This window comes from Triticum dicoccoides, chromosome 1A (genome assembly GCF_002162155.2).
Source record: "Triticum dicoccoides isolate Atlit2015 ecotype Zavitan chromosome 1A, WEW_v2.0, whole genome shotgun sequence".
NCBI classification, from domain to species: domain Eukaryota; kingdom Viridiplantae; phylum Streptophyta; class Magnoliopsida; order Poales; family Poaceae; genus Triticum; species Triticum dicoccoides.
The window spans coordinates 562,604,308-562,628,766 of record NC_041380.1 but is presented as its reverse complement, the minus strand read 5'-3'; the positions used below and the strand labels follow the sequence as shown (position 1 = coordinate 562,628,766).

The window sequence follows — 24,459 nt, the reverse complement described above, 5'->3', positions numbered from 1 at the left end:
CCACGATATCAAGTTAGGTCCAAAAAATACTACAAAACCACCAGTGGAACGTCTGTCATCAAGACAACCTGCCCAATCAGAGTCAGGGAATGCACTGACTAAAGTAAATGGTGATTTGCCGAAGTTCAGTCCTAAGCTCAGAGTGTGCTTAACATATCGAACTATGTGTTTTGCAGCTGTCAGATGAACATTGGTAGGTGCATGGAGGAACTGGCAGACTTTATTAACAGCAAAAGAAATATCAGGTCTGGTAAGTGTGAGATACTGAAGGGCTCCTACCAGACTCCTGTATTTGGTGATGTCTTCTTGACTTAAGGGCTCGCCTTCTGCAAGGGATAGCTTTTCTGAGCTGGACAATGGAGTAAGAGAGGGTTTGCATCCTTGTAGCCCAGCTTTCTTGACCAAGTCAATGGCATACTTTTCTTGAGAGAGAACAAGTCCATCCTTGTGCTTTTTCACCTCAATCCCAAGAAAATAATGCAAGTCACCAAGATCCTTTAAAGAAAAGTCTGCACTCAAATCCTTAAGAAGTCATGTGATTGCTTCATCAGATGAGCTAGTCACGATAATATCATCAACATATATGAGAACAAATACCCATGTGTTGGACTTGTTGTAGATAAACAATGATGTGTCAGACTTGGACGGAACAAAACCAAGTGCTTGCGTTTTGTGACAGAGACGAGCATACCATGCCCTTGGAGCTTGCTTTAGCCCATACAATGCTTTATCAAGCTTGCACACATAAGAAGGAGCATTCTTACTCTCAAACCCAGGAGGTTATTTCATGTACACTTCCTCTTCCAGAACACCATGGAGAAACGCGTTCTGAACATCGAGCTGTCTGAGACTCCATCCTCTAGAGACAGCAATAGATAAGACAAGGTGAATAGTGGCAGCCTTTACTACTGGACTGAAGGTATCCTCGTAGTCTATGCCATACCTCTGTTTGAATCCTTTTGCAACCAATCTAGCCTTGTAACGATCAGTGGTTCCATCAGCTTTCCTCTTTATCCCGAAAACCCACTTGCAATCAATCAAATTTTTACCTTGCTGTGGAGGAACCAAGTGCCATGTTTTGTTTCTCATCAATGCCATGTACTCTTCATGCATGGCTTTCTTCCACTTTTCATCACACAATGCTGCTTCAAGGGTGTTAGGTTCATCTGGTTCACCTGTGGAACAAATCATACCATACTTGGTTATCTGCTTGTAATTAACGGGTTGAATTACCCCTTGTTGCAGCCGTGTACGTCGCGGTTGAGAAACATCAGGATCGGTGGCCACAGAGAATCCCAATGAAGATGTTGTTGGATTGTCTGCGGCTGACTGTTGAAGTGGGGCACGTGAATTTCCCGCAGAAGATCCGGCTGGTGCATGTGCATGTGCATGCAGATCGTCATTGCATGATGATGGCGCATCTTCCTGGATTGCCGCGCCGGTCGGGCCCTCCCTGCGTCGCATGTCGCTACGCCGCGTGTACGTCACCGGATTGGTGGAGTACCTCGTACCGCAGGCTGATGGAGACTGGTGCGGGGCCGCGTCCGACCGACCGTGCGTGTCACGTGGATGTGGGGAAAGGGCGGCGCGCGCGCCCGCGCCTGCGTCTTCTCCCGCGGCTGCAGCTGCCCCGTCAGCAGGGAAGGATCCCGAGGCGCCTGCACCTGCCTCGTTCGCAGGAACCGATCCCGAGGAGGATCCGATTCGCTACAGCTGGGCAGATCCCGAGGTGGATCTGTCTTCCTCGGGGGGGCACATAAAATATGGCTCGATATGAGCCGTTTTTTCTGCATTTTCTGCGTCTGCTTCTGTAGTTTCCGTACTGCTTCATTCTGTTGCATCAACACAAAACTCATGCACATCATTAGATGGGTTAGTCAATAGGTCATCAATATTTGGTCCCCCTTGATCAAAACTAGTGAGATGAGAGGGCAAAAGAAGGATTTCTTTTTGAAGGAGTGCACCAGCATTGGGATGGAGGTCAGCAAACGGAAATTTTGTTTCATCAAAGACCACATCTCGTGAGATGTAAACACGGCCAGTGGAGACATCTAGACACTTGACCCCTTTATGATGTGCACTATACCCTAGGAAGACGCACTGTTTTGAGCGAAACATGAGTTTGCGGTTGTGATAGGGACAAAGGTTGGGCCAACATGCACACCCAAAAACACGGAGAGACCTATAGTCTGGTTTGGTGTGAAGAAGTCGTTCTACTGGAGTTTCATTGTTAATGACACGACTAGGTAGCATGTTGATAATGTGAACGGCTGTGAGAAAAGCTTCGTCCCAAAACTTGAGAGGCATGGATGCGCCTGCTAAAAGAGCAAGACCAACCTCGACAATGTGCCTATGCTTGTGTCCGGCAGAACCGTTTTGTTGATGAGCATGCGGGCATGACACGTGGTGTGAGATGCCAAGATTTTGGAAGAAGGAATTTAATTTTTCGTATTCCCCTCCCCAATCAGATTGGACAGCGACTATCTTGCTATCAAACTTTCGTTCAACAAGCGCTTGAAAGTTTTGGAGAACTTGAAACACATCGGATCTCCTTTTGAGGAGATAGATCCACGAGAATTTGCTATAGTCATCAATAAAACTGACGTAATACGTGTGTCTGCCAACGGAGGTAGGGGCTGGACCCCAAACATCAAAAAATGAGTTGCAAAGGTTTGGTAGAAACACTAGTTGAGATGGGGTACGGCAATTGATGACTTTTAGCTCGTTGACATGAATCACAAATAGTTTCAACATGACGCTCACCAACAAACGGAAGCTTATTTTTCCTAAGCAACTTTTCTACTAAAGAAAAAAAGGCATGTCCTAGACGATCGTGCCATCGTGTGGACAAAATCTTGATAGCACCACAAGCTTGTTTATTGTATCTTCTAAATGCCGGAATCAACGGGTAGAGCCATCGAACACATCTACCTCGATAGAGGATTTTCCTCGTGACCTGATCCTTAATCAAGAAGAAAAAAGGATGAAATTCGAGAAAAACATTATTATCAAGGGCAATTCTATGAATGGAAAGAAGATTTTTGTATGCACTAGGAACATGCAAGATTTTCTTAATGTGTAGTGTTCGACTAGGGGTACGAAATATAGGGTGACCAATATGACTTATACCCATACCTTCTCCGCTAGCAGTATGGATTTGATCTTTGTCGCGGTATTTTTCCTTCATGGTGACCTTCTCAAGCTCGTTCGTGATGTGGTTTGTGGCACCGCTATCGACGTACCAATTGGTGTCAATACCGTAGGAACCATCAGCGGCAGCAGCGACCTTGTCATCGTCTTGAGAGTCCTCATCCTCATCATAACAGTACCAGTAATCCTTTGCTGTGTGACCGGGCTTCCCGCATATTTGGCATCGTGGAGTCTCTGGGCGCGTTCTGTTTCCACCACCGCTCCCGCGCCCGCGACCTCGGTCACCCGAGCGCTGAGGAGAGTGGCCGCGATCGTTGCCGCCGCCACCAGAGCGCCCTTTGTAGCGCGGGGAGCCACGCAAGCGGGAGCCACCACCCCTGCCACGCGACGCCAGATTTGCGGAAGATTTGAAGCCATCGCTGGATCCATGGAACTGTGTGATGCGCTGGTCGAAGTTCGATAGCATGGCGAAGACCTCGTCGAGGGTTGCAGGAGTAACACGGGCGTCAAGGGCCGACACCAGTGGCTGATAGTCCGCCTCCAACCCGTGGATGATGTACGAGAGGAACTCATCGTCCTGGATGGGCTTGCCCGCCGCGGCCAGCTCATCGGCATAGCCACGCATGGCGGCGAAGTAGGAGGCAACCAAGAGGTTACCCTTCTACGCGTTGATGAGGGAGGTGCGTATGTTGTTGATGCGACTCGCCGATTGTGACGAGAACATGGCCGCGAGCGTCATCCAGAGCGCACCCGCCATGGTGACCGTGGTCACCGTGACCAGGAAATCTTTTGTGAGATTATTCAGCAGGTAGTCAAGGACCTGTTGGTCCTCCCGTACCCATATAGGGTGGAGAGGGTTGGGCGATGAAGTCTTCTTGCCCTCCTTGATGGTGACGAGGAGCTTGGCCGGCTCTGGGTTGGTGCCGTCGACGTAGCCGAAGACGCCGGCACCGCGCAGCTGAGGTGTGATCTGCGTGCGCGATAGCACGTAGTTCGTGCGTGACAGCTTCTCTGTGACCTGATTGTTGAGGTTTGGTGAGGAGGCGCCGGAGGAAGACATGGCTAGGCTAGATGGGTTTGACAGAAGCTCTAGATGGGAAAAGGAAAGGCTCTGACTACCATGTGCGAAGCGGAAAACGTCTTACCTCTCAGAGAGGGGACGCCGTACATGTTATATGCAGTGGTGCGAAGCCCTGGTAGCGCGTACAGTTGGGATCGATCTCATCCAGGAGAGAAGATCTCGTACAGGTACAGGAGAGAGGTTACAACTTGGAGTCCAAGCTAGCTAGAGATAGAATTATGAGTTAGAGATAAACCTCCTATCCTAACTACCAAGATACGTACAACTCTCGTTAAGATACGTTACATATGACGTGCACAATGAAGGTACACATACGGTGACACATACGGCTTGTTTAACAACTTGTAGGCACCTGGGAAGGGAATTGAAGAAAACGAAGTAAGTCTAGAAGTCATAACTGAATCAAGCCTAATTTCTTCACTTCATGCATCCTATCAAGCGGCTGTTTTCATGGGTTTGGGTGATTGTGATTGACAATCTAACCTGACTGAAACATGATTTGTGAGTAATCAACACCCTAAATTATTATGTACTTAGTTAACAGACTGTTACTATATCCACTACTATAAAAAATCAGATCATATTTATACATCTAATACGTTAATTTTGTAAAGCTCCGTTTGCTTTGTGATGCGTACCATTGGTACCCAGAGCAGTGAAAAGGAGTAGATGACGCTGACGTAGCTTCCGTCTCAAGTAGCGCTGAGAAATCATGAACCTTCCATTCCAAATCTGGAACACGGGTCTTTCCTAGTGGTGCGGGGGCTGAAATTTGACAAGTGCATAAATCAAAGTTATATAACAGAGGAAAAAAGGGGTGTGGTATGAGCAAATTTATGTGCAGGTTGCAGTTGCAGATAAACAAATTTATGTCTTGCATACGGTGATTTGTGAGAAGTGGCTGTTGAACATAATATTGGTCCACCTACGTGACAGGTTCAGAACTGATAGAGATAAGCATCGCAGAAGGAGTCCAACCGAAGATAATCTAGATAGACTAGGATCTTTAGCTATTCGCATATATGGTTGTAACTTCCCTTATCTCTTTCTCTCCAAGTTTGTAATCTGAACCAACTGTGTACGCTATGCCAGGAGGTCGCGACCTGGTTATATAAACATGCAACCGTCGCCCATGAAGGGTACGACGTTCCTCCACATGGTATACAGAGCCTGACTCTTTCCATCTAGCGTTCCTCCTCTCCACCGCAGCTTCCTGCCATGGCTTCATCCGCCGCTGCTTCCTCCCCTCTCTCCGGCCAGATCACCGAGCGCCTCACCCGCACCAACTACGTATTATGGCGCACCCAGATCAAGCCGCAGCTGAGAGGGGCTGGAGTCTTCGGATACGTTGATGGAAGCACGACGGAGCTGGCCGAGTTCGTCGTCAGCAAGGACAAGGATGGAAAGGAGGAAACCATCTCCAATCCCCTCCATGACGTCTGGTTCCGAGAGGACCAGCACGTACTTGGGTATCTTCTCAATAATCTGTCAAAAGAAGTGCTAGTGCAGGTGACTTCCATCGTGCATGCACGAGAGTTCTGGACAACATTGGCGAGCATGTTCTCGTCGACGTCGCTGTCACGCGTCAACAACATCGGCGCCGCCCTCACCAACGCTCAGAAGGGGACGCAATCGGTGGCTACCTTCTTCGCGCACATGCGGGGACTCGCCGACGAGCTCGCCGCGGTTGGCAAGCCGTTGAAGGATGATGAGCTCATCTCGTATATCCTCAACGCGCTTGACATGGAGTACCAGCCGTTGGTTTCCGGCCTCGACGCCAGGACCACTCCGGTCACCCTCGACGAGTTGTTCGGACAGATGAGCAATTTCGATCAGAGGATGGCTCTCTTCCAAGGCACGGGAGGTGGCTTCAAATCTTCTGCCAACGCTGCCACTCGCGGCCGCGGCGGGGGCTCTCGTTACCGTGGTCCACCGTGGAACGGCAAGGGTAGGGGCGCCCACAGCAGCAACAGCAGCGGTGCCAGCAACACATGCGGCGGCCGGCCTTCCTCCTCCAACAACAGAGGCCGCCGCAACAGCAGCTCCAACAACAGATCACGTCCTGACACAATTAGGTGCCAAATCTGTGGCAAGCCGGGTCACTCGGCAAAAGACTGCTGGTATCGGTTTGAGGAAGATGAAGATGACTCGTCGCAGGATGAGAAGGTGGCCGGAGCTGCTGATGGCTCCTATGGCGTCGACACCAATTGGTACGTCGACAGCGGCGCCACAAACCACATCACCGGTGAGCTGGAGAAGGTGACCATGCGCGACAAGTACCGTGGCAAAGATCACATCCACACAGCAAGTGGAGAAGGTATGAAAATTAGTCATGTTGGTCACTCAATTATTAAAACCCCTCATCGGAAAATTCACCTTAGAAATTTTTTGCATGTCCCTAGTGCATCAAAAAGCCTTCTTTCCATTCATCGCATTGCCATTGACAACCATGTCTTTTTTTGAGTTTCACCCCTACTTCTTTTTGATCAAGGATCAGGCAACGAAGAAGGTGCTATATCGAGGTAGATGCATTCGTGGGCTTTACCCGTTGATTCCGGAGATTAGAAGATTCAATAAACAAGTTTTTAGTGCCACCAAAGTGTCTTCAACACGATGGCACGATCGTTTAGGACATGCATATTTTTCTTTAGTTGAGCGATTTCTTAAAAAAAATAAGCTCCCGTATGTTGGAGAGCGTGATCTTGAGACAATCTGTGACTCTTGTCAAAAGGCTAATAGCCATCAGTTACCTTATCCAATTTCTACCAGTGTTTCTACCAAGACTTTACAACTTGTTTTCTATGATGTGTGGGGGCCTGCCCCCTCCTCTGTTGGTAGACACACGTATTATGTGAGTTTCATAGATGACTACAGCAAGTTTTCATGGATCAACCTTCTTAAGAAAAGATTGGATGTGTTCCAAGTATTTCTGAACTTCCAAGCTCTTGTTGAGCGCCAGTTTGATTGCAAAATCCTTGCTCTCCAATCTGATTGGGGAGGGGAGTACGAGAAGCTAAACTCATTTTTTCAGAAAATTGGCATATCTCACCACGTGTCATGTCCTCACTCTCATCAACAGAATGGGTCTGCTGAACGCAAACACAGACACATCGTTGAAGTTGGCCTAGCTCTATTAGCCGATGCCTCCATGCCTCTAATGTTTTGGGACGAGGCCTTTCTTGCTGCGGTACATATCATTAATATGCTCCCTAGCCGTGTCATCAACTATGAAACTCCCATTGAGCGTCTTCTCCACACCAAACCTGATTACACAACCCTTCGTGTGTTTGGTTGCGCTTGCTGGCCAAACCTCCGTCCATACAACAACCGCAAGCTCATGTTTCGCTCTAAGCAATGCGCGTTTCTTGGCTATAGCGCTCAACACAAGGGTGTCAAGTGCCTTGACATCTCCACTGGCCACGTTTATATTTCTCGCGACGTTGTTTTTGATGAGACAAAATTTCCTTTCTCTGAACTTCACCCAAATGTCGGTGCACTCCTTCGCAAAGAAATTCTCCTTCTGCCATCTAGTCTTACCGGCCTTCCTCATGGGGATAATGATTGTAGTGATCCAATGTTGACTAATATTCATAAGCAAGTGCATGAGTCCTATGATGATCCAGATGAGAACTACGCAGAAAATGGTGCAGGAACCACTCAAAACGGTGAAGAAAATTAGCAAAACAGGCTACATTTTATGTGTCCAGGGCTGGGGGACAGATCCGCCTCGGGATCAGCTCCACAGCAGCCTAACAGCAGATCCTCCCCGAGATCTGAGCCGCAGCATGGGGGCAGCGCCGCGCGGGACTCCGCGCCGCCCGACAGCCGATCCAGCAGTGGCCCCGCGTCTGCCACCCGGCGCGCTATCACGGGCTCGGGCGATCCGTCCGATTCTCACCACCCGGACGTCTCCACGCGGCGCACCGAGCCTCGTTGGCCTGCTGATGGGCCCTGCCACTACGTGCGCCACCAGCCGCCAGGCGGGGAGCCGCCTCGACAGGAGACAAGCATGGCTCCCATGGTGGATCCGGCCCTGTCAGCTGCTGGCGTGCGATCCGGTGCGATCCCGCCAGGCTCTGCCTCATCATTGCACCATGATGGGCCTGCACCGGATGTCTCCCGTGGCCCAGGATTCTCTGCGCCTGATCCAGCCGCTTCTCCAACGTCTCCACCCTATGCCGGCACAGACGATCCATCTGGCGCGGTTGGCCGCGAGGCGGGGGATGCCGCGGGATCCACCTCGGGATTTGCTGCTCCTGACGCCGCAACAGTGGGATCTTCTGCACCACCCTCTTCGCCTGCTGCTGCTCCACGGACACGTCTTCAAAAAGGGGTAACAAAACCAGTAAATTATAAACAGCTAACAAAATTCAGTCTGTACTGCTCCACAGATGAACCAAGCACTCTTTGCGAGGCACTTAGTGACAAGAAGTGGAAAACAGCCATGGAAGAAGAGCACATGGCACTTTTGAAAAATAAAACATGGCATTTGGTTCCCCCACGACATGGTAAAAATCTAATTGACTGCAAGTGGGTTTTTAGAGTAAAAAAAGAAGGCTGATGGAACCATTGATCGCTACAAAGCCAGACTTGTTGCAAAGGGTTTTAAACAACGGTATGGTACAGACTATGAGGACACCTTTAGTCCAGTTGTTAAAGCTGCAAATATTCGTCTTGTGCTCTCTATTGCTGTTTCCAGGGGATGGAGCCTTCGCCAGCTAGATGTCAAGAATGTATTTCTTCATGGCGTTCTGGAAGAGGAAGTATATATGAAACAACCTCCTGGTTTTGAGAACAAGAACAAACCGTTTCATGTGTGCAAGCTTGATAAAGCATTATATGGACTCAAACAAGCTCCCAGGGCGTGGTACTCAAGGCTAAGTCAAAAATTGCAAACTGTTGGCTTTGTTCCTTCTAAGTCTGACACATCCTTGTTCATTTATAACAAGCTGAAAACATCCATATTTGTTCTTATATATGTTGATGATATTATTGTTACAAGCTCATCTGACGAGGCTATATCAGGATTGTTGAAGGATCTAAATGCTGAGTTTGCTCTCAAGGACCTGGGTGACTTGCACTTCTTCCTAGGGATTGAAGTTAAGAAACAAGGTAACAGTCTTCATCTGTCTCAGGAAAAGTATGCTACTGATCTGATAAGAAGAGTTGGGTTACAGGGATGTAAATCTTCACCAACTCCATTGTCCAGCATAGAAAAATTGTCACTTGCAGAAGGAGAGCCCTTGGGACAGGATGACAGTACCAGGTGCAGAAGTTTAGTAAGTGCACTCCAGTATATGACCCTGAAAGACTTGATCTATCATTTGCAGTAAACAAGGTTTGTCAGTTTCTTCATGCACCCACTACAACTCACTGGACTGCTGCAAAACGTATAGTGAGATATGTGAAAGATACAGTTAATCTTGGCCTCACCTTTAACAAGTCTCCATCTACACTTGTTAGTGCCTTTTCTGATTCAGATTGGGTAGGATGTTTAGATGACAGACGATCTACTGGTGGCTTTGCAGTATTCTTTGGTCCAAACCTAATATCGTGGTGTGCAAAGAAACAAGCCACTGTATCAAGGTCGAATACTGAAGCTGAGTATAAGGCTTTGGCAAATGCCACAGCTGAGATCATCTGGGTCCAGTCCATGCTATGAGAGCTTGGTGTAAAGATCACTCAAGCCCCATTTTTATGGTGTGATAACCTTGGTGCTACTTATCTATCTGCTAACCCTGTTTTTCATGCAAGGACAAAACATATTGAAATTGATTTTCACTTCGTCAAAGAGCGAGTTGCAAACAAGCAGTTGGAAATTCGGTTTATCCATTCTCGTGATCAGGTTGTAGATGGATTCACCAAAGCCTTGCCCACACGAAATTTTGAAGAGTTCAAGCGTAATCTCAACTTGACCAAGTTGTGATTAAGGGAGGGTGTTGAACATAATATTGGTCCACCTACGTGAAAGGTTCAGAACCGATAGAGATAAGCATCGCAGAAGGAGTCCAACCGAAGATAATCTAGATAGACTAGGATCTTTAGCTATTCGCATATATGGTTGTAACTTCCCTTATCTCTTTCTCTCCAAGTTTGTAATCTGAACCAACTTTGTACGCTATGCCAGGAGGTCGCGACCTGGTTATATAAACACGCAACCGTCGCCCATGAAGGGTACGAAGTTCCTCCATAGTGGCCAATAATATATTTTGGTAGTTATCATGTCACGAATCTGGGGCACAAACGACTGTACATACACTTCTCTCTTCTTTTTTGTTTGTAGGCCACTTTTCTCATGTCTATAAATAAATAGTGAGAACTAAGTGCTAGCTCAGTGGCAGGAGTTCATGTGTTAAACCGACCCATCCACCCACCCACCCACCCGCGCTTGAATCCCCCCATGGGGACTCCGCTGGGGTGCTATCTGCTATCTGAGTTTATTCGTCGAGAGTTCTCACTTCTGCCTAACAGCGGAAAGTTAAGGGAGGGATCCTTAGCCCCTTTTTCCAACACATGATTATGCAGTCATTGTTAGAAGATATTGTGTAGAGATAGGAAAGCTGTTTAACTTGTATCGCTTTTTATCTCTTCTTCTGTTTTATCTCTTTCAACCTCCTGCAACAATTACGATAGATCTCCTCTCGGTCGGTTCTTGTAAGCCACGGCATACAACATATATATACAACCGCGGCCCGAGCAAAGGGTTCAATGCTTCCATCAATGTTTTACAGTCATCTCATCAATTCATCGGAATGATGGTGACGGCAAGTGCTTCCTCAATTTAAAGGTACAACATCGTATTTTTTTTGAATTTTCACCGGGGGGAGTTTCCCCCACCTGAATATATTGATCATGGTGGGCTAGGATCCCAGATGTTTACAGAGAGAGTTTTTTGGGGAGTACAAATGAGTCGAGCAGGGCGTAAGCCCGCGGAGAAAAACAAGCCTAGGGGGCAAGAGCCCTCAGCCAGGAGTCGACATGAGACCGGTGGTCGCACTGTAGGCGAACACGCCACAGCTCAGCGTCCTTCCTACAACACTGCAAGGCCCTGACCAAGGACGGCGCCTGTCGCTGGAAGACCACGGTGTTGCGATGCTTCCACAGCTGCCAGCAACAGAGCATCACAAACTCCAATCCAGAGTCGACGACGTTGATTGCTGTCCCAGCCAGGGAGTTCAAGCTGCAAACTGAGGCCCCATCAACGCACATCCCAACTTTTTGCCAGAACACGCCCGCGAACGGACAGGCGAACATCAAGTGGTCCGCTGTCTCGAGAGTGACGAGGCACAGAGGGCAGCCAGCCTCATCCGCAGCAACAATGCACTTCCGTAACATCGTATTTTTAGCCTGACATGTACTTGAAATGGATTGTTGTGGATTGCGTCTGAGTTTTTTTGTTTATAGCAGGAACCGTCTGAAGTTGAATTGGGCGGACAAATGAAACATACCTGTGCTACCGGAGTTGCCCATAGCCTCGCCCCTTGCTCTTGGCCTGCAAGTGAAATTGATCATCGCACCATGCATAATAAGGGCACAATGAAGAAGATATCCAACTTGATAAAGATACTTCATAGCTTGATCAAATCAAACAGCTACTAATAAGGCATCCAAAAATCATTCGTATTGCCATAATGCAGAATTGCAGAGGTACAAGATACAATTGATTCGGCGGTTTCAGCGGGCAAGTCAAACGAATATTAAGAACCTAATTAAACCCGATTTGTTTCGCAGATGATCAGGAAGGAAGTCAGTTGGTACTAAGTCGAACTGCATGCAAACCCTGGAAGTCAAAACCCTCATAGGACGTAGAAGGCGAAAGCGAAAGTGGGAGAGAGGAGAAAGACCTGGCTGGCTGGACAAGGGCCCAGATTGCATGATGGCTTGGCTTCCTCGGACGGACGGGACGGCATCTGTTGGGGTTGCCAGCTGATGGGGAGGGGGCGGGGTTTATCAGGGGCGGACGCACATTGTTACCAGGGGCGGACACACGTTGTTACGAGTGGGGGCCCAGGCCCCCACTCAATTTCCCGTCGTCCCCTATATACATCAGGTGGCAACTAGCAGGCCCCCGGTCGGGCCAGGGCAAGTGCCCCCAGTCCCTTCGGCCATTCTACGAAATCCCATAAAAGAAGCAAACCAAATCGAGAAAAAATGCCCTGGTGTGCATGTCCTGCAACACACAATGATGAACGCATCGGAGAAACCGCCCGCCGCTTGCCGCTTCAACTCCTGGAGATCAATTAATACCTAGAAAAAGGATTAAGATAAAGAAGCGAACCGTCAACCACCGCCCACCGCCTGTGCTTCGAGGTCTCCAGGATTCCGATTGGTCTGGTACTCTGGTCATTGGTCGATCCTAGCTCGGCGGCTGCCCACTCACCGGTCGCCCGGTCGCCGGCAGCCTCGGCACGGCCACTGGCCTACATAGGTCTGCAGCAGCAACCTCTGCAGGACTGCAACTCTTCTCATCCCCTGATTCATCGCCTCATCTCCCCTAGGTAAAGACTCAATGCTCAAGTACTTGATTATGTTTTCCTGAAACACTCCAGTCCCTATTCCTTAGTTGATTCGTGGTGTGTCTTATTTAAAATCAAATGAAAATATGCAATCCCACTAGTACAGTACTAGTATGCTATCACGCATGTACTCTTGGTTTTAACAAAATAATTATAGGATTAGTGTGACACTCCACTGGTAGGTTAATTTGTACAATTTGGGAATTTTCTGTGCAATTCAATTAAGCAAACCATTCTATTACTAGTACTGACATGCTTACTGCTAGTGTGCTGACCTTCTAGTTCTAGTCTGCTACTACTAGCATGCTTTGTATCTGAATTTTTACAATTAGTAGTTCAACTATTTGACAGGGAAGAAGGAAGATAATGGAGAAGTATTTGATAAAGAAATCAAGAGATGTCAACACCACCACCCGAGGTCCTCCTATCACCACCAACAGTTCAAGTGGTAGTGGAAATGCATCAAGACCTGTACCAAGACATAATTCTGCCGTGCCTGCACTAATTGACTTGAACAAGATTCCTCGGGATCCATCTAAAAGGAAGCGAATGACAGATTATCACCCAAACCAGCGTGATGAGATAAGAAGAAAGTATCTAATTTGGGGACCTAATCAGCCTGACATTGAATTTCCATACAGAGAGTTTGGGAAGAAGAAGAAGAGGAGGAGGTTCAATGCAGATTGGTATGACGATTATGCATATTGGCTAGAGTACAGCGAGAAGGAGCACAAGGCCTATTGCTTATGTTGCTATTTGTTTAAAGACAACATCAAAGATAGCCACCATGGGCATGATGCATTTGTAGTGGAAGGCTTCAATAGTTGGAACAAGCCAGAGAGATCTGTGACTCATGTCGGCAATCGTAATAGCTTTCACAACAGGGCACTCAAGGATTGTGAGGATCTACTAAAAAAAGATCAATCAATCTCTGCAACCATGCATAGAAAAAGCGAAATTGAAAAGAATGAGCATCTCATCCGCTTAAATGCTGCAATTGATGTTTGCCGATACTTGTTGCATCAGGGGCAACCTTTCCGTGGTCACAATGAATCTAAAGGTTCTAAAAATAAAGGAAACTACCGTGAGTTGATGGATTACACTATTAAGCAGAATGATGTCGTTGCTAAGGCATTCAACAATGCTCCAGAGAATAAGCAGTTGTTGTCTCCAGCAATTCAGAGAGATATTACTGAGTGTTTCGCAAAAGAAATATTGAGTTATGTGATGGAAGAAATTGGTAATGGTGCTTTTAGCTTATTAGTTGATGAGTGTCGAGATGTTTCCGACAAAGAACAAATGGCAGTTGTGCTCCGATACGTTGATAAATGTGCGCTGGTCCAAGAAAAGTTTGTTGGTGTTGTCCATGTGGAGGAGACAACAGCTTCTTATCTCAAGTCTTGCATAGATTTATTATTTTCGCAACTTGGTTTGAATATTAAACAAGTTAGAGGCCAAGGTTATGACGGTGCAAGTAATATGTCTGGTGAGTTTAATTGTTTGCAAGCTAAAATTATGACTGAGAACAATTCAACATATTATATACATTGTTTTGCTCATAAACTCAACCTGGTTGTTGTGGCTATTGCAAAAAAGATATTCGATGTAGGAGATTTCTTTGATATGGTTTCAGTTTTGTTGAATGTCGTGGGAGCATCTTGTAAGAGAAAAGACCAACTTCGTGAGCATCATCAAGAAGAAGTGAGGAAAGCAATTGGTTGTGGAGAGATCTCTACATGAACGGGACTAAATCAAGAACTATCACTTCAGAGACCAGGTGACACTCGATGGAACTCCCATTATAAAAACATTGTTGGGTTTGTCAAAGATGTTCTCGTCGGTGGTTAAAGTTCTAGAATATGTTGAGAAAGATGGCATAGATACTGGAAAGAGGCGTCAAGCTAGAGGGCTTCTCAAATATTTCCAGACTTTTGATTCTGCATTTTTCTTACATATGATGATGATGATATTAGCTTTAACAAATGGACTGTCAAAAACCTTATAGAGAAAGGATAAAGGCATTGTAAATGCTATTTCATATGTGGAATCAACTAAACGGGAGTTAGAAAAGCTCAGAACCAATGAAGGGTGGGATTCTCTTATGAGGATGGTATACTATTTCTGTGAGAAACATGACATTCCAGTACTGGAAATGGAAGATGCCTATGTTAACCTAAAGAAGCCAAGACAAAAGACCGGTATTAACAATGAACATTATTACCGCGTTGATTGTTTCTTTGTTGTTCTGGATCTGTTAGGAGAAGAGTTTAATGACAGATTTAATGAGGTAAATTCTGAGTTGCTTCTATGCATGTCTGCTTTGAGCCCAAGTGATTTATTTTGTCGTTTTGACAAGGCGAAGTTGCTGAAATTAGCTAAGCATTATCCTGATGACTTTAATCACAAAGATATGGTGACTCTTGAGCATGAACTTGGTCTCTACATAGATAATATACTCCATGATACAAGGTTTTCTAGCTTGGAAAAAATAGGTGATCTAGCTAAACTGATGGTGGATACAAGGAAGCACCACTCCTATCCTTTGGTATATTGGCTTTTGAAGCTAGCTTTGACTCTTCCTGTTGCCACTGCCACTGTTGAGAGATGTTTTTCAGCTATGAAGATTGTGAAGAATGCTTTGCGTAACAAAACTAGTGATGATTATTTGAGCCTAATTTGCTTTGTGGAAAAGGGACTGCTGGACGAAATTACTAATGAAGTGATTGTTGATCGTTTTCATAAGATGAAAGATCGTCATGGGAAGAACGAAATGTAATGATCCAATGCCGTACACCTTTTGTGTGTTTACCATCTCCATTTGTATTTTAATGGCTAATACTAATATGTGTTTTTTCTTTGCAGATAACGGCATTTATATTAGAAATGAATATTCTCTTTTGCAAAGCATGAACTGTTGGGATATGAAGTCTTTTTGTCAGCTCTGATCACCTTAGTGTTAACTTGTTGTGTTACTATTGTCTATTGGATAATGTATCTTTTTCGAACTTGGATGAAATATGTTATTACTTGCAAGAAAATTGCTAAATATAACATATTTACATGTTTATAACCTATGTGTAAACATGTTCGAGAGTTTTCTATCGCTATGTGCCCCCAGTCGGTTTTTCTTCTGGGTCCGCCCCTAGTTGTTACGAGTGGGGGCCCAGGCCCCCACTCAATTTCTCGTCGTCCCCTATATACATCAGGTGGCAACTAGCAGGCCCCCGGTCGGGCCAGGGCAAGTGCCCCCAGTCCCTTCGGCCATTCTACGAAAGCCCATAAAAGAAGCAAATCAAATCGAGAAAAAATGCACGGGTGTGCATGTCCTGCAACACACAACGATGAACGCACCGGAGAAACCGCCCGCCGCTTGCTGCTTCAACTCCTGGAGATCAATTAATACCTAGAAAAAGGATTAAGATAAAGAATCGAACCATCAGCCACCGCCCACCGCATGTGCTTCGAGGTCTCCAGGATTCCGATTGGTCTAGTACTCTAGTCGTTGGTCGATCCTAGCTTGGCGGCTGCCCACTCACCGGTCGCCCGGTCGCCGGCCGCCGGCAGCCTCGGCGCGGCCGCTGGCCTACATAGGTCTACAGCAGCAACCTCTGCAGGACTGCAACTCTTCTCATCCCCTGATTCATCGCCTCATCTCCCCTAGGTAAAGACTCAATGCTCAAGTACTTGATTATGTTTTCCTGAAACACTCCAGTCCCTATTCCTTAGTTGACTCGTTGGTGTGTCTTATGTAAAATCAAATGAAAATATGCAATCCCGCTAGTACAGTACTAGTATGCTATCACGCATGTACTCTTGGTTTTAACAAAATAATTATAGGATTAGTGTGACACTCCACTAGTAGGTTAATTTGTACAATTTGGGAATTTTCTGTGCAATTCAATTAAGCAAACCATTCTATTACTAGTACTGACATGCTTACTTCTAGTGTGCTGACCTTCTAGTTCTAGTCTGCTACTACTAGCATGCTTTGTGTCTGAATTTTTTCAATTAGTAGTTCAACTATTTGACAGGGAAGAAGGAAGATAATGGAGAAGTATTTGATAAAGAAATCAAGAGATGTCAACACCACCACCCAAGGTCCTCCTGTCACCACCAACAGTTCAAGTGGTAGTGGAAATGCATCAAGACCTGTACCAAGACATAATTCTGCTGTGCCTGCACTAATTGACTTGAACAAGCTTCCTCGGGATCCATCTAAAAGGAAGCGAATGGCAGATTATCACCCAAACCAGCGTGATGAGATAAGAAGAAAGTATCTAATTTGGGGACCTAATCAGCCTGACATTGACTTTCCATACAGAGAGTTTGGGAAGAAGAAGAAGAGGAGGAGGTTCAATGCAGATTGGTACGATGATTATGCATATTAGCTAGAGTACAGCGAGAAGGAGCACAAGGCCTATTGCTTATGTTGCTATTTGTTTAGAGACAACATCAAAGATAGCCACCATGGGCATGATGCATTTGTAGTGGAAGGCTTCAACAGTTGGAACAAGCCAGAGCGATTTGTGACTCACGTCGGCAATCGTAATAGCTTTCACAACAGGGCACTCAAGGATTGTGAGGATCTACTAAAAAAGATCAATCAATCTCTGCAGCCATTCATAGAAAAAGCGAAATTGAAAAGAATGAGCATCTCATCCGCTTAAATGCTGCAATTGATGTTTGTCGATACTTGTTGCATCAGGGGCAACCTTTCCGTGGTCACAATGAATCTAAAGATTCTGAAAATAAAGGAAACTACCGTGAGTTGATGGATTACACTATTAAGCAGAATGATGTCGTTGCTAAGGCATTCAAGAATGCTCCAAAGAATAATCAGTTGTTGTCTCCAACAATTCAGAGAGATATTACCGAGTGTTTTGCAAAAGAAATATTGAGTTATGTGATGGAAGAAATTGGTAATGGTGCTTTTAGCTTATTAGTTGATGAGTGTCGAGATATTTCCAACAAAGAACAACTGGCAGTTGTCCTCTGATACATTGATAAATGTGCGCTGGTCCAAGAAAAGTTTGTTGGTGTTGTCCATATGGAGGAGACAACAGCTTCTTATCTCAAGTCTTGCATAGATTTATTATTTTCGCAACTTGGTTTGAATATTAAACAAGTTAGAGGCCAAGGTTATGACGGAGCAAGTAATATGTCTGGTGATTTTAATGGTTTGCAAGCTAAAATTATGAGTGAGAACAATTCAGCATATTATATACATTGTTTTGCTCTTAAACTCAACCTGGTTGTTGTGGCTATTACAAAAAAGATATTCGATGTGGGAGATTTCTTTGATATGGTTTCAGTTTTGCTGAATGTCGTGGGAGCATCTTGCAAGAGAAAAAACCAACTTCGTGAGCATCATCAAGAAGAAGTGAGGAAAGCAATTGGTTGTGGAGAGATCTCTACAGGAACGGGACTAAATCAAGAACAATCATTTCAGAGACCAGGTGGCACTCGATGGAACTCCCATTATAAAACATTGTTGGGTTTGTCAAAGATGTTCTCGTCGGTGGTTAAAGTTCTAGAATATGTTGAGAAAGATGGCACAGATACTGGAAAGAGGCGTCAAGCTACAGGTCTTCTCAAATATTTCCAGACTTTTGATTCTGCATTTTTCTTACATATGATGATGATGATGATATTATATTTAACAAATGGACTGTCAAAAACCTTACAGAGAAAGGATAAAGACATTGTAAATGCTATTTCAGATGTGGAATCAACTAAACGGGAGTTAGAAAAGCTCAGAACCAATGAAGGGTGGGATTCTCTTATGAGGAAGGTATACTGTTTCTGTGAGAAACATGACATTCCAGTACTGGACATGGAAGATGCCTATGTTAACCCAAAGAAGCCAAGACAAAAGACCGGTATTAACAATGAACATTATTACCGCGTTGACTGTTTCTTTGCTGTTCTGGATCTGTTAGGAGAAGAGTTTAATGACAGATTTAATGAGGTAAATTCTGAGTTGCTTCTATACATGTCTGCTTTGAGCCCAAGTGATTTATTTTGTCATTTTGACAAGGCGAAGTTGCTGAAATTAGCTAAGCATTATCCTGATAACTTTAATCACAAAGATATGGTGACTCTTGAGCATGAACTTGGTATCTACATAGATAATATACTCCATGATACAAGGTTTTCTAGCTTGGAAAAAATAGGTCATCTAGCTAAACTGATGGTGGATACAAGGAAGCACCTCTCCTATCCTTTGGTATATCGGCTTTTGAAGCTAGCTTTGACTCTTCCTGTTGCCACTGGCACTGTTGAGAGATGTTTTTCATCTACGAAGATTGTGAAAAATGCTTTGCGTAACAGAATTGGTGATGATTATTTGAGCCATAGCCTAATTTGCTTTGTGGAAAAGGGACTGCTAGACGAAATTACTAATGAAGTGATTGTTGATCGTTTTCATAAGATGAAAGATCGTCGTGGGAAGAACGAAATGTAATGATCCAATGCCATACACCTTTTGTGTGTTTACCATCTCCATTTGTATTTTAATGGCTAATACTAATATGTGTTTTTTCTTTGCAGATAACGGCATTTATATTAGAAATGAATATTCTCTTTTGCAAAGCATGAACTATTGGGATATGAAGTCTTTTTGTAGGATCTGATCACCTTAGTGTTAACTTGTTGTGTTACTATTGTCTATTGGATAATGTATCTTTTTTCGAACTTGGATGAAATATGTTATTACTTGCAAGAAAATTGCAAAATATAACATATTTACATGTTTATAAGCCTATGTGTAAACATGTTCGAGAGTTTTCTATCGCTGTGTGCCCGCAGTCGGTTTTTCTCCTGGGTCCGCCCCTTGTTGTTATGAGTGGGGGCCCAGGCCCCCACTCAATTTCCCATCGTCCCCTATATACATCAGGTGGCAACTAGCAGGCCCCCGGTCGAGCCAGGGCAAGTGCCCCCAGTCCCTTCGGCCATTCTACGAAAGCCCATAAAAGAAGCAAACCAAATCGAGAAAAAATGTGCGGGTGTGCATGTCCTGCAACACACAACGATGAACGCATCGGAGAAACCGCCCGCCGCTTGCCGCTTCGACTCCTGGAGATCAATTAATACCTAGAAAAAGGATTAAGATAAAGAAGCGAACCGTCAGCCACCGCCCATCGCATGTGCTTCGAGGTCTCCAGGATTCTGATTGGTCTGGTACTCTAGTCGTTGGTCGATCCTAGCTCGGCGGCTTCCCACTCACCGATCGCCCGGTCGCCGGCCGCCGGCAGCCTCGGCGCGGCCGCTGGCCTACATAGGTCTGCAACAGCAACCTCTGCAGGACTGCAACTCTTCTCATCCCCTGATTCATTGCCTCATCTCCCCTAGGTAAAGACTCAATGCTCAAGTACTTGATTCTGTTTTCCTGAAACACTCCAGTCCCTATTCCTTAGTTGATTCGTTGGTGTGTCTTATGTAAAATCAAATGAAAATATGCAATCCCACTAGTACAGTACTAGTATGCTATCACGCATGTACTCTTGGTTTTAACAAAATAATTATAGGATTAGTGTGACACTCCACTAGTAGGTTAATTTGTACAATTTGGGAATTTTCTGTGCAATTCAATTAAGCAAACCATTCTATTACTAGTACTGACATGCTTACTTCTAGTGTGCTGACCTTCTAGTTCTAGTCTGCTACTACTAGCATGCTTTGTGTCTGAATTTTTTCAATTAGTAGTTCAACTATTTGACAGGGAAGAAGGAAGATAATGGAGAAGTATTTGATAAAGAAATCAAGAGATGTCAACACCACAACCCAAGGTCCTCCTGTCACCACCAACAGTTCAAGTGGTAGTGGAAATGCATCAAGACCTGTACCAAGACATAATTCTGCTGTGCCTGCACTAATTGACTTGAACAAGCTTCCTCGGGATCCATCTAAAAGGAAGCGAATGGCAGATTATCACCCAAACTAGCGTGATGAGATAAGAAGAAAGTATCTAATTTGGGGACCTAATCAGCCTGACATTGACTTTCCATACAGAGAGTTTGGGAAGAAGAAGAAGAGGAGGAGGTTCAATGCAGATTGGTACGACGATTATGCATATTAGCTAGAGTACAGCGAGAAGGAGCACAAGGCCTATTGCTTATGTTGCTATTTGTTTAGAGACAACATCAAAAATAGCCACCATGGGCATGATGCATTTGTAGTGGAAGGCTTCAACAGTTGGAACAAGCCAGAGCGATTTGTGACTCATGTCGGCAATCGTAATAGCTTTCACAATAGAGCACTCAAGGATTGTGAGGATCTACTAAAAAAAGATCAATCAATCTTTGCAGCCATGCATAGAAAAAGCGGAATTGAAAAGAATGAGCATCTCGTCCGCTTAAATGCTGCAATTGATGTTTGTCGGTACTTGTTGCATCAGGGGCAACCTTTCCGTGGTCACAATGAATCTAAAGATTCTGAAAATAAAGGAAACTACCGTGAGTTGATGGATTCCACTATTAAGCAAAATGATGTCGTTGCTAAGGTCTTCAAGAATGCTCCAGGGAATAATCAGTTGTTGTCTCCAACAATTCAGAGAGATATTACCGAGTGTTTCGCAAAAGAAATATTGAGTTATGTGATGGAAGAAATTGGTAATGGTGCTTTTAGCTTATTAGTTGATGAGTGTCGAGATGTTTCCGACAAAGAACAAATGGCAGTTGTGCTCCGATACGTTGATAAATGTGCGCCGGTCCAAGAAAAGTTTGTTGGTGTTGTCCATGTGGAGGAGACAACAGCTTCTTATCTCAAGTCTTGCATAGATTTATTATTTTCGCAACTTGGTTTGAATATTAAACAAGTTAGAGGCAAAGGTTATGACGGCGCAAGTAATATGTCTGGTGAGTTTAATGGTTTGCAAGATAAAATTACGAGTGAGAACAATTCAGCATATTATATACATTGTTTTGCTCATAAACTCAACCTGGTTGTTGTGGCTATTGCAAAAAAGATACTCGATGTAGGAGATTTCTTTGATATGGTTTCAGTTTTGCTGAATGTCGTGGGAGCATCTTGCAAGAGAAAAGACCAACTTCGTGAGCATAATCAAGAAGAAGTGAGGAAAGCAATTGGTTGTGGAGAGATCTCTACAGGAACGGGACTAAATCAAGAACTATCACTTCAGAGACCAGGTGGCACTCGATGGAACTCCCATGATAAAACATTGTTGGGTTTGTCAAAGATGTTCTCGTCGGTGGTTAAAGTTCTAGAATATGTTGAGAAAGATGACACAGATACTGGAAAGAGGCGTCAAGCTAGAGGTCTTCTCAAATATTTCCAGACTTTTGATTCTTCATTTTTCTTACATATGATGATGATGCTATTAGCTTTAACAAATGGACTGTCAAAAACCTTACAGAGAAAGGATAAAGACATTGTAAATGCTATTTCAGATGTGGAATCAACTAAACAGGAGTTAGAAAAGCTCAGAACCAATGAAGGGTGGGATTCTCTTATGAGGAAGGTATATTGTTTCTGTGAGAAACATGACATTCCAGTACTGGACATGATGCCTATGTTAACCCAAAGAAGCCAAGACAAAAGACCGGTATTAACAATGAAAATTATTACCGCGTTGACTGTTTCTTTGTTGTTCTAGATCTGTTAGGAGAAGAGTTTAATGACAGATTTAATGAGGTAAATTCTGAGTTGCTTCTATGCATGTCTGCTTTGAGCCCAAGTGATTTATTTTTTCGTTTTGACAAGGCGAAGTTGCTGAAATTAGCTAAGCATTATCCTGATGACTTTAATCACAAAGATATGGTGACTCTTGAGCATGAACTTGGTCTCTACATAGATAATATACTCCATGATACAAGGTTTTCTAGCTTGGAAAAAATAGGTGATCTAGCTAAACTGATGGTGGATACAAGGAAGCACCTCTCCTATCCTTTGGTATATCGGCTTTTGAAGCTAGCTTTGACTCTTCCTGTTGCCACCGCCGCTGTTGAGAGATGTTTTTCAGCTATGAAGATTGTGAAGAATGCTATGCGTAACAAAATTGGTGATGATTATTTGAGCCATAGCCTAATTCGCTTTGTGGAAAAGGGACTGCTGGACGAAATTACTAATGAAGTGATTGTTGATCGTTTGATAAGATGAAAGATCGTCGTGGGAAGAACGAAATGTAATGATCCAATGCCATACACCTTTTGTGTGTTTACCATCTCCATTTGTATTTTAATGGCTAATACTAATATGTGTTTTTTCTTTGCAGATAACGGCATTTATATTAGAAATGAATATTCTCTTTTGCAAAGCACAAACTGTTGGGATATGAAGTCTTTTTGTAGGCTCTGATCACCTTAGTGTTAACTTGTTGTGTTACTATTGTCTATTGGATAATGTATCTTTTTTCGAACTTGGATGAAATATGTTATTACTTGCAAGAAAATTGCTAAATATAACATATTTACATGTTTATAAGCCTATGTGTAAACATGTTCGAGAGTTTTCTATCGCTGTGTGCCCCCAGTCGATTTTTCTCCTGGGTCCGCCCCTGGGGTTTATGGTTATGGATTGGAGGTAGCCTCTGCACCGAATTCTACAGCTTGGAACCTATCTTCTCTATAACCAACTCGTGGATATATCGCAACAAACGAGTGGTTTCCCGTAACCGGATGGATTCCTGCATTTTAGGAGCCCCTTTCCTCCACTCTTCTACCGAGGGTGCCCCTCTTCTTTTTCGTTACATTTTGATTGGGATTTAAAAAAAGTTTCCAAAAGTAGAAGAAGTTCAAGAATTTGAAAAAAAAATGTTCTAAATTCCAAAAAGAGTTCGCGATTTCAGAAAATAAAATAAAATATCAGGATTTTGAAAAAAATGTTCAAGAAATAAAAAAATGTTCGCAGATTCATAAAAGTTTGTGATATTGAAAAATGTTCGCATATTCAGAAACATTTCATGAATTTGACAAATGTTCACGAATACAAAAAAATGTTCACAATTCTGAAAAATTCTACGAAAAATCAAAATAATGTTCGTGGATTCAAAAATGTTAGTGTATTCAAAAAGTGTTTGTGATTTTGAAAAAATGTTCATGGTTTTAAAAAATTGTTCAGGAAATCAGAAATCGTTTGGGATTCAAAACATGTTCGTGATTTTGAAAAACTGTTTGTGATTTTTATTTCTTCGCAAAATCATAAAATGTTTCTGGTAACCAGATGATTCTACTCCCTCCATTTGTAAATATTTGCCTTTCTAGAGATTTCAACAAGTGACTACATACGAAGCAAAATGAGTGAATCTACACCCTAAAATATGTCTATGTACATTCATATGTGTTAGTCCATTTAAAATTTGTAAAAAGACAAATATTTAGGAACGAAGGGAGTAGGATTTTAGGAGCCGCACACGGTGCCGGTGTCCCCCTCCCTCTCTCTCCTCTCTTTCTACCGAGGACTGAGCCGTTCCATGCCTCATCGGTCATCGGTCCGGACACGGTCCGGATCTGGCCGGATTTGATCCAAATGGACCGGCTACCAGTGGGCCCAACTTCTCAAAAATAAATTAGCCACTATTTAGTCAAGAGTGGCACCAGCAGATATGGCATAATCATCAAAGGAATCATCGCCCGGGCGATAGGTTTTGACATATGTGAATTTATATTTGAAGGTCGCGCCATGAGTTTTGAAGCCCGCAGTCTAGATTAATTAGATCATGGTCACCACTTGTGGCTGGGGCCTCCATGACCCTTA

General features: G+C 44.3%; 1 protein-coding gene and 2 pseudogenes across 1 annotated transcript; all 3 read left to right on the top strand.

Annotated features, from left to right (window-relative positions):
• The first annotated feature begins 13,113 nt into the window (after positions 1-13,113).
• On the top strand, positions 13,114-15,613 carry LOC119355372 (annotated as a pseudogene).
• A 1,180-nt stretch (positions 15,614-16,793) lies between these two features.
• LOC119355371 lies at positions 16,794-19,300 on the top strand. The gene is made up of 7 exons (XM_037622162.1): positions 16,794-17,098; positions 17,192-17,342; positions 17,450-17,517; positions 17,851-17,900; positions 18,060-18,274; positions 18,695-19,206; positions 19,297-19,300. The coding sequence occupies exons 1-7, from the start codon at positions 16,794-16,796 to the stop codon at positions 19,298-19,300; spliced, it is 1,305 nt and encodes a 434-aa protein (XP_037478059.1).
• Positions 19,301-21,055: 1,755 nt separating this feature from the next.
• LOC119355362 lies at positions 21,056-22,863 on the top strand (annotated as a pseudogene).
• Positions 22,864-24,459: the final 1,596 nt, after the last annotated feature.

What these genes read in the sequence shown, in the direction of transcription:
- LOC119355371 (XM_037622162.1), top strand. Translation starts at nt 16,794, where the DNA reads ATGGAGAAGTATTTGATAAAGAAATCAAGAGATGTCAACACCACCACC. An exon ending in AAGAAGAAGAAGAGGAGGAG is followed by an intron (nt 17,099 to 17,191) that starts GTTCAATGCAGA and finishes CTATTTGTTTAG; the next exon opens with AGACAACATCAAAGATAGCC. An exon ending in TGTTCTCGTCGGTGGTTAAA is followed by an intron (nt 18,275 to 18,694) that starts GTTCTAGAATAT and finishes TTAGGAGAAGAG; the next exon opens with TTTAATGACAGATTTAATGA.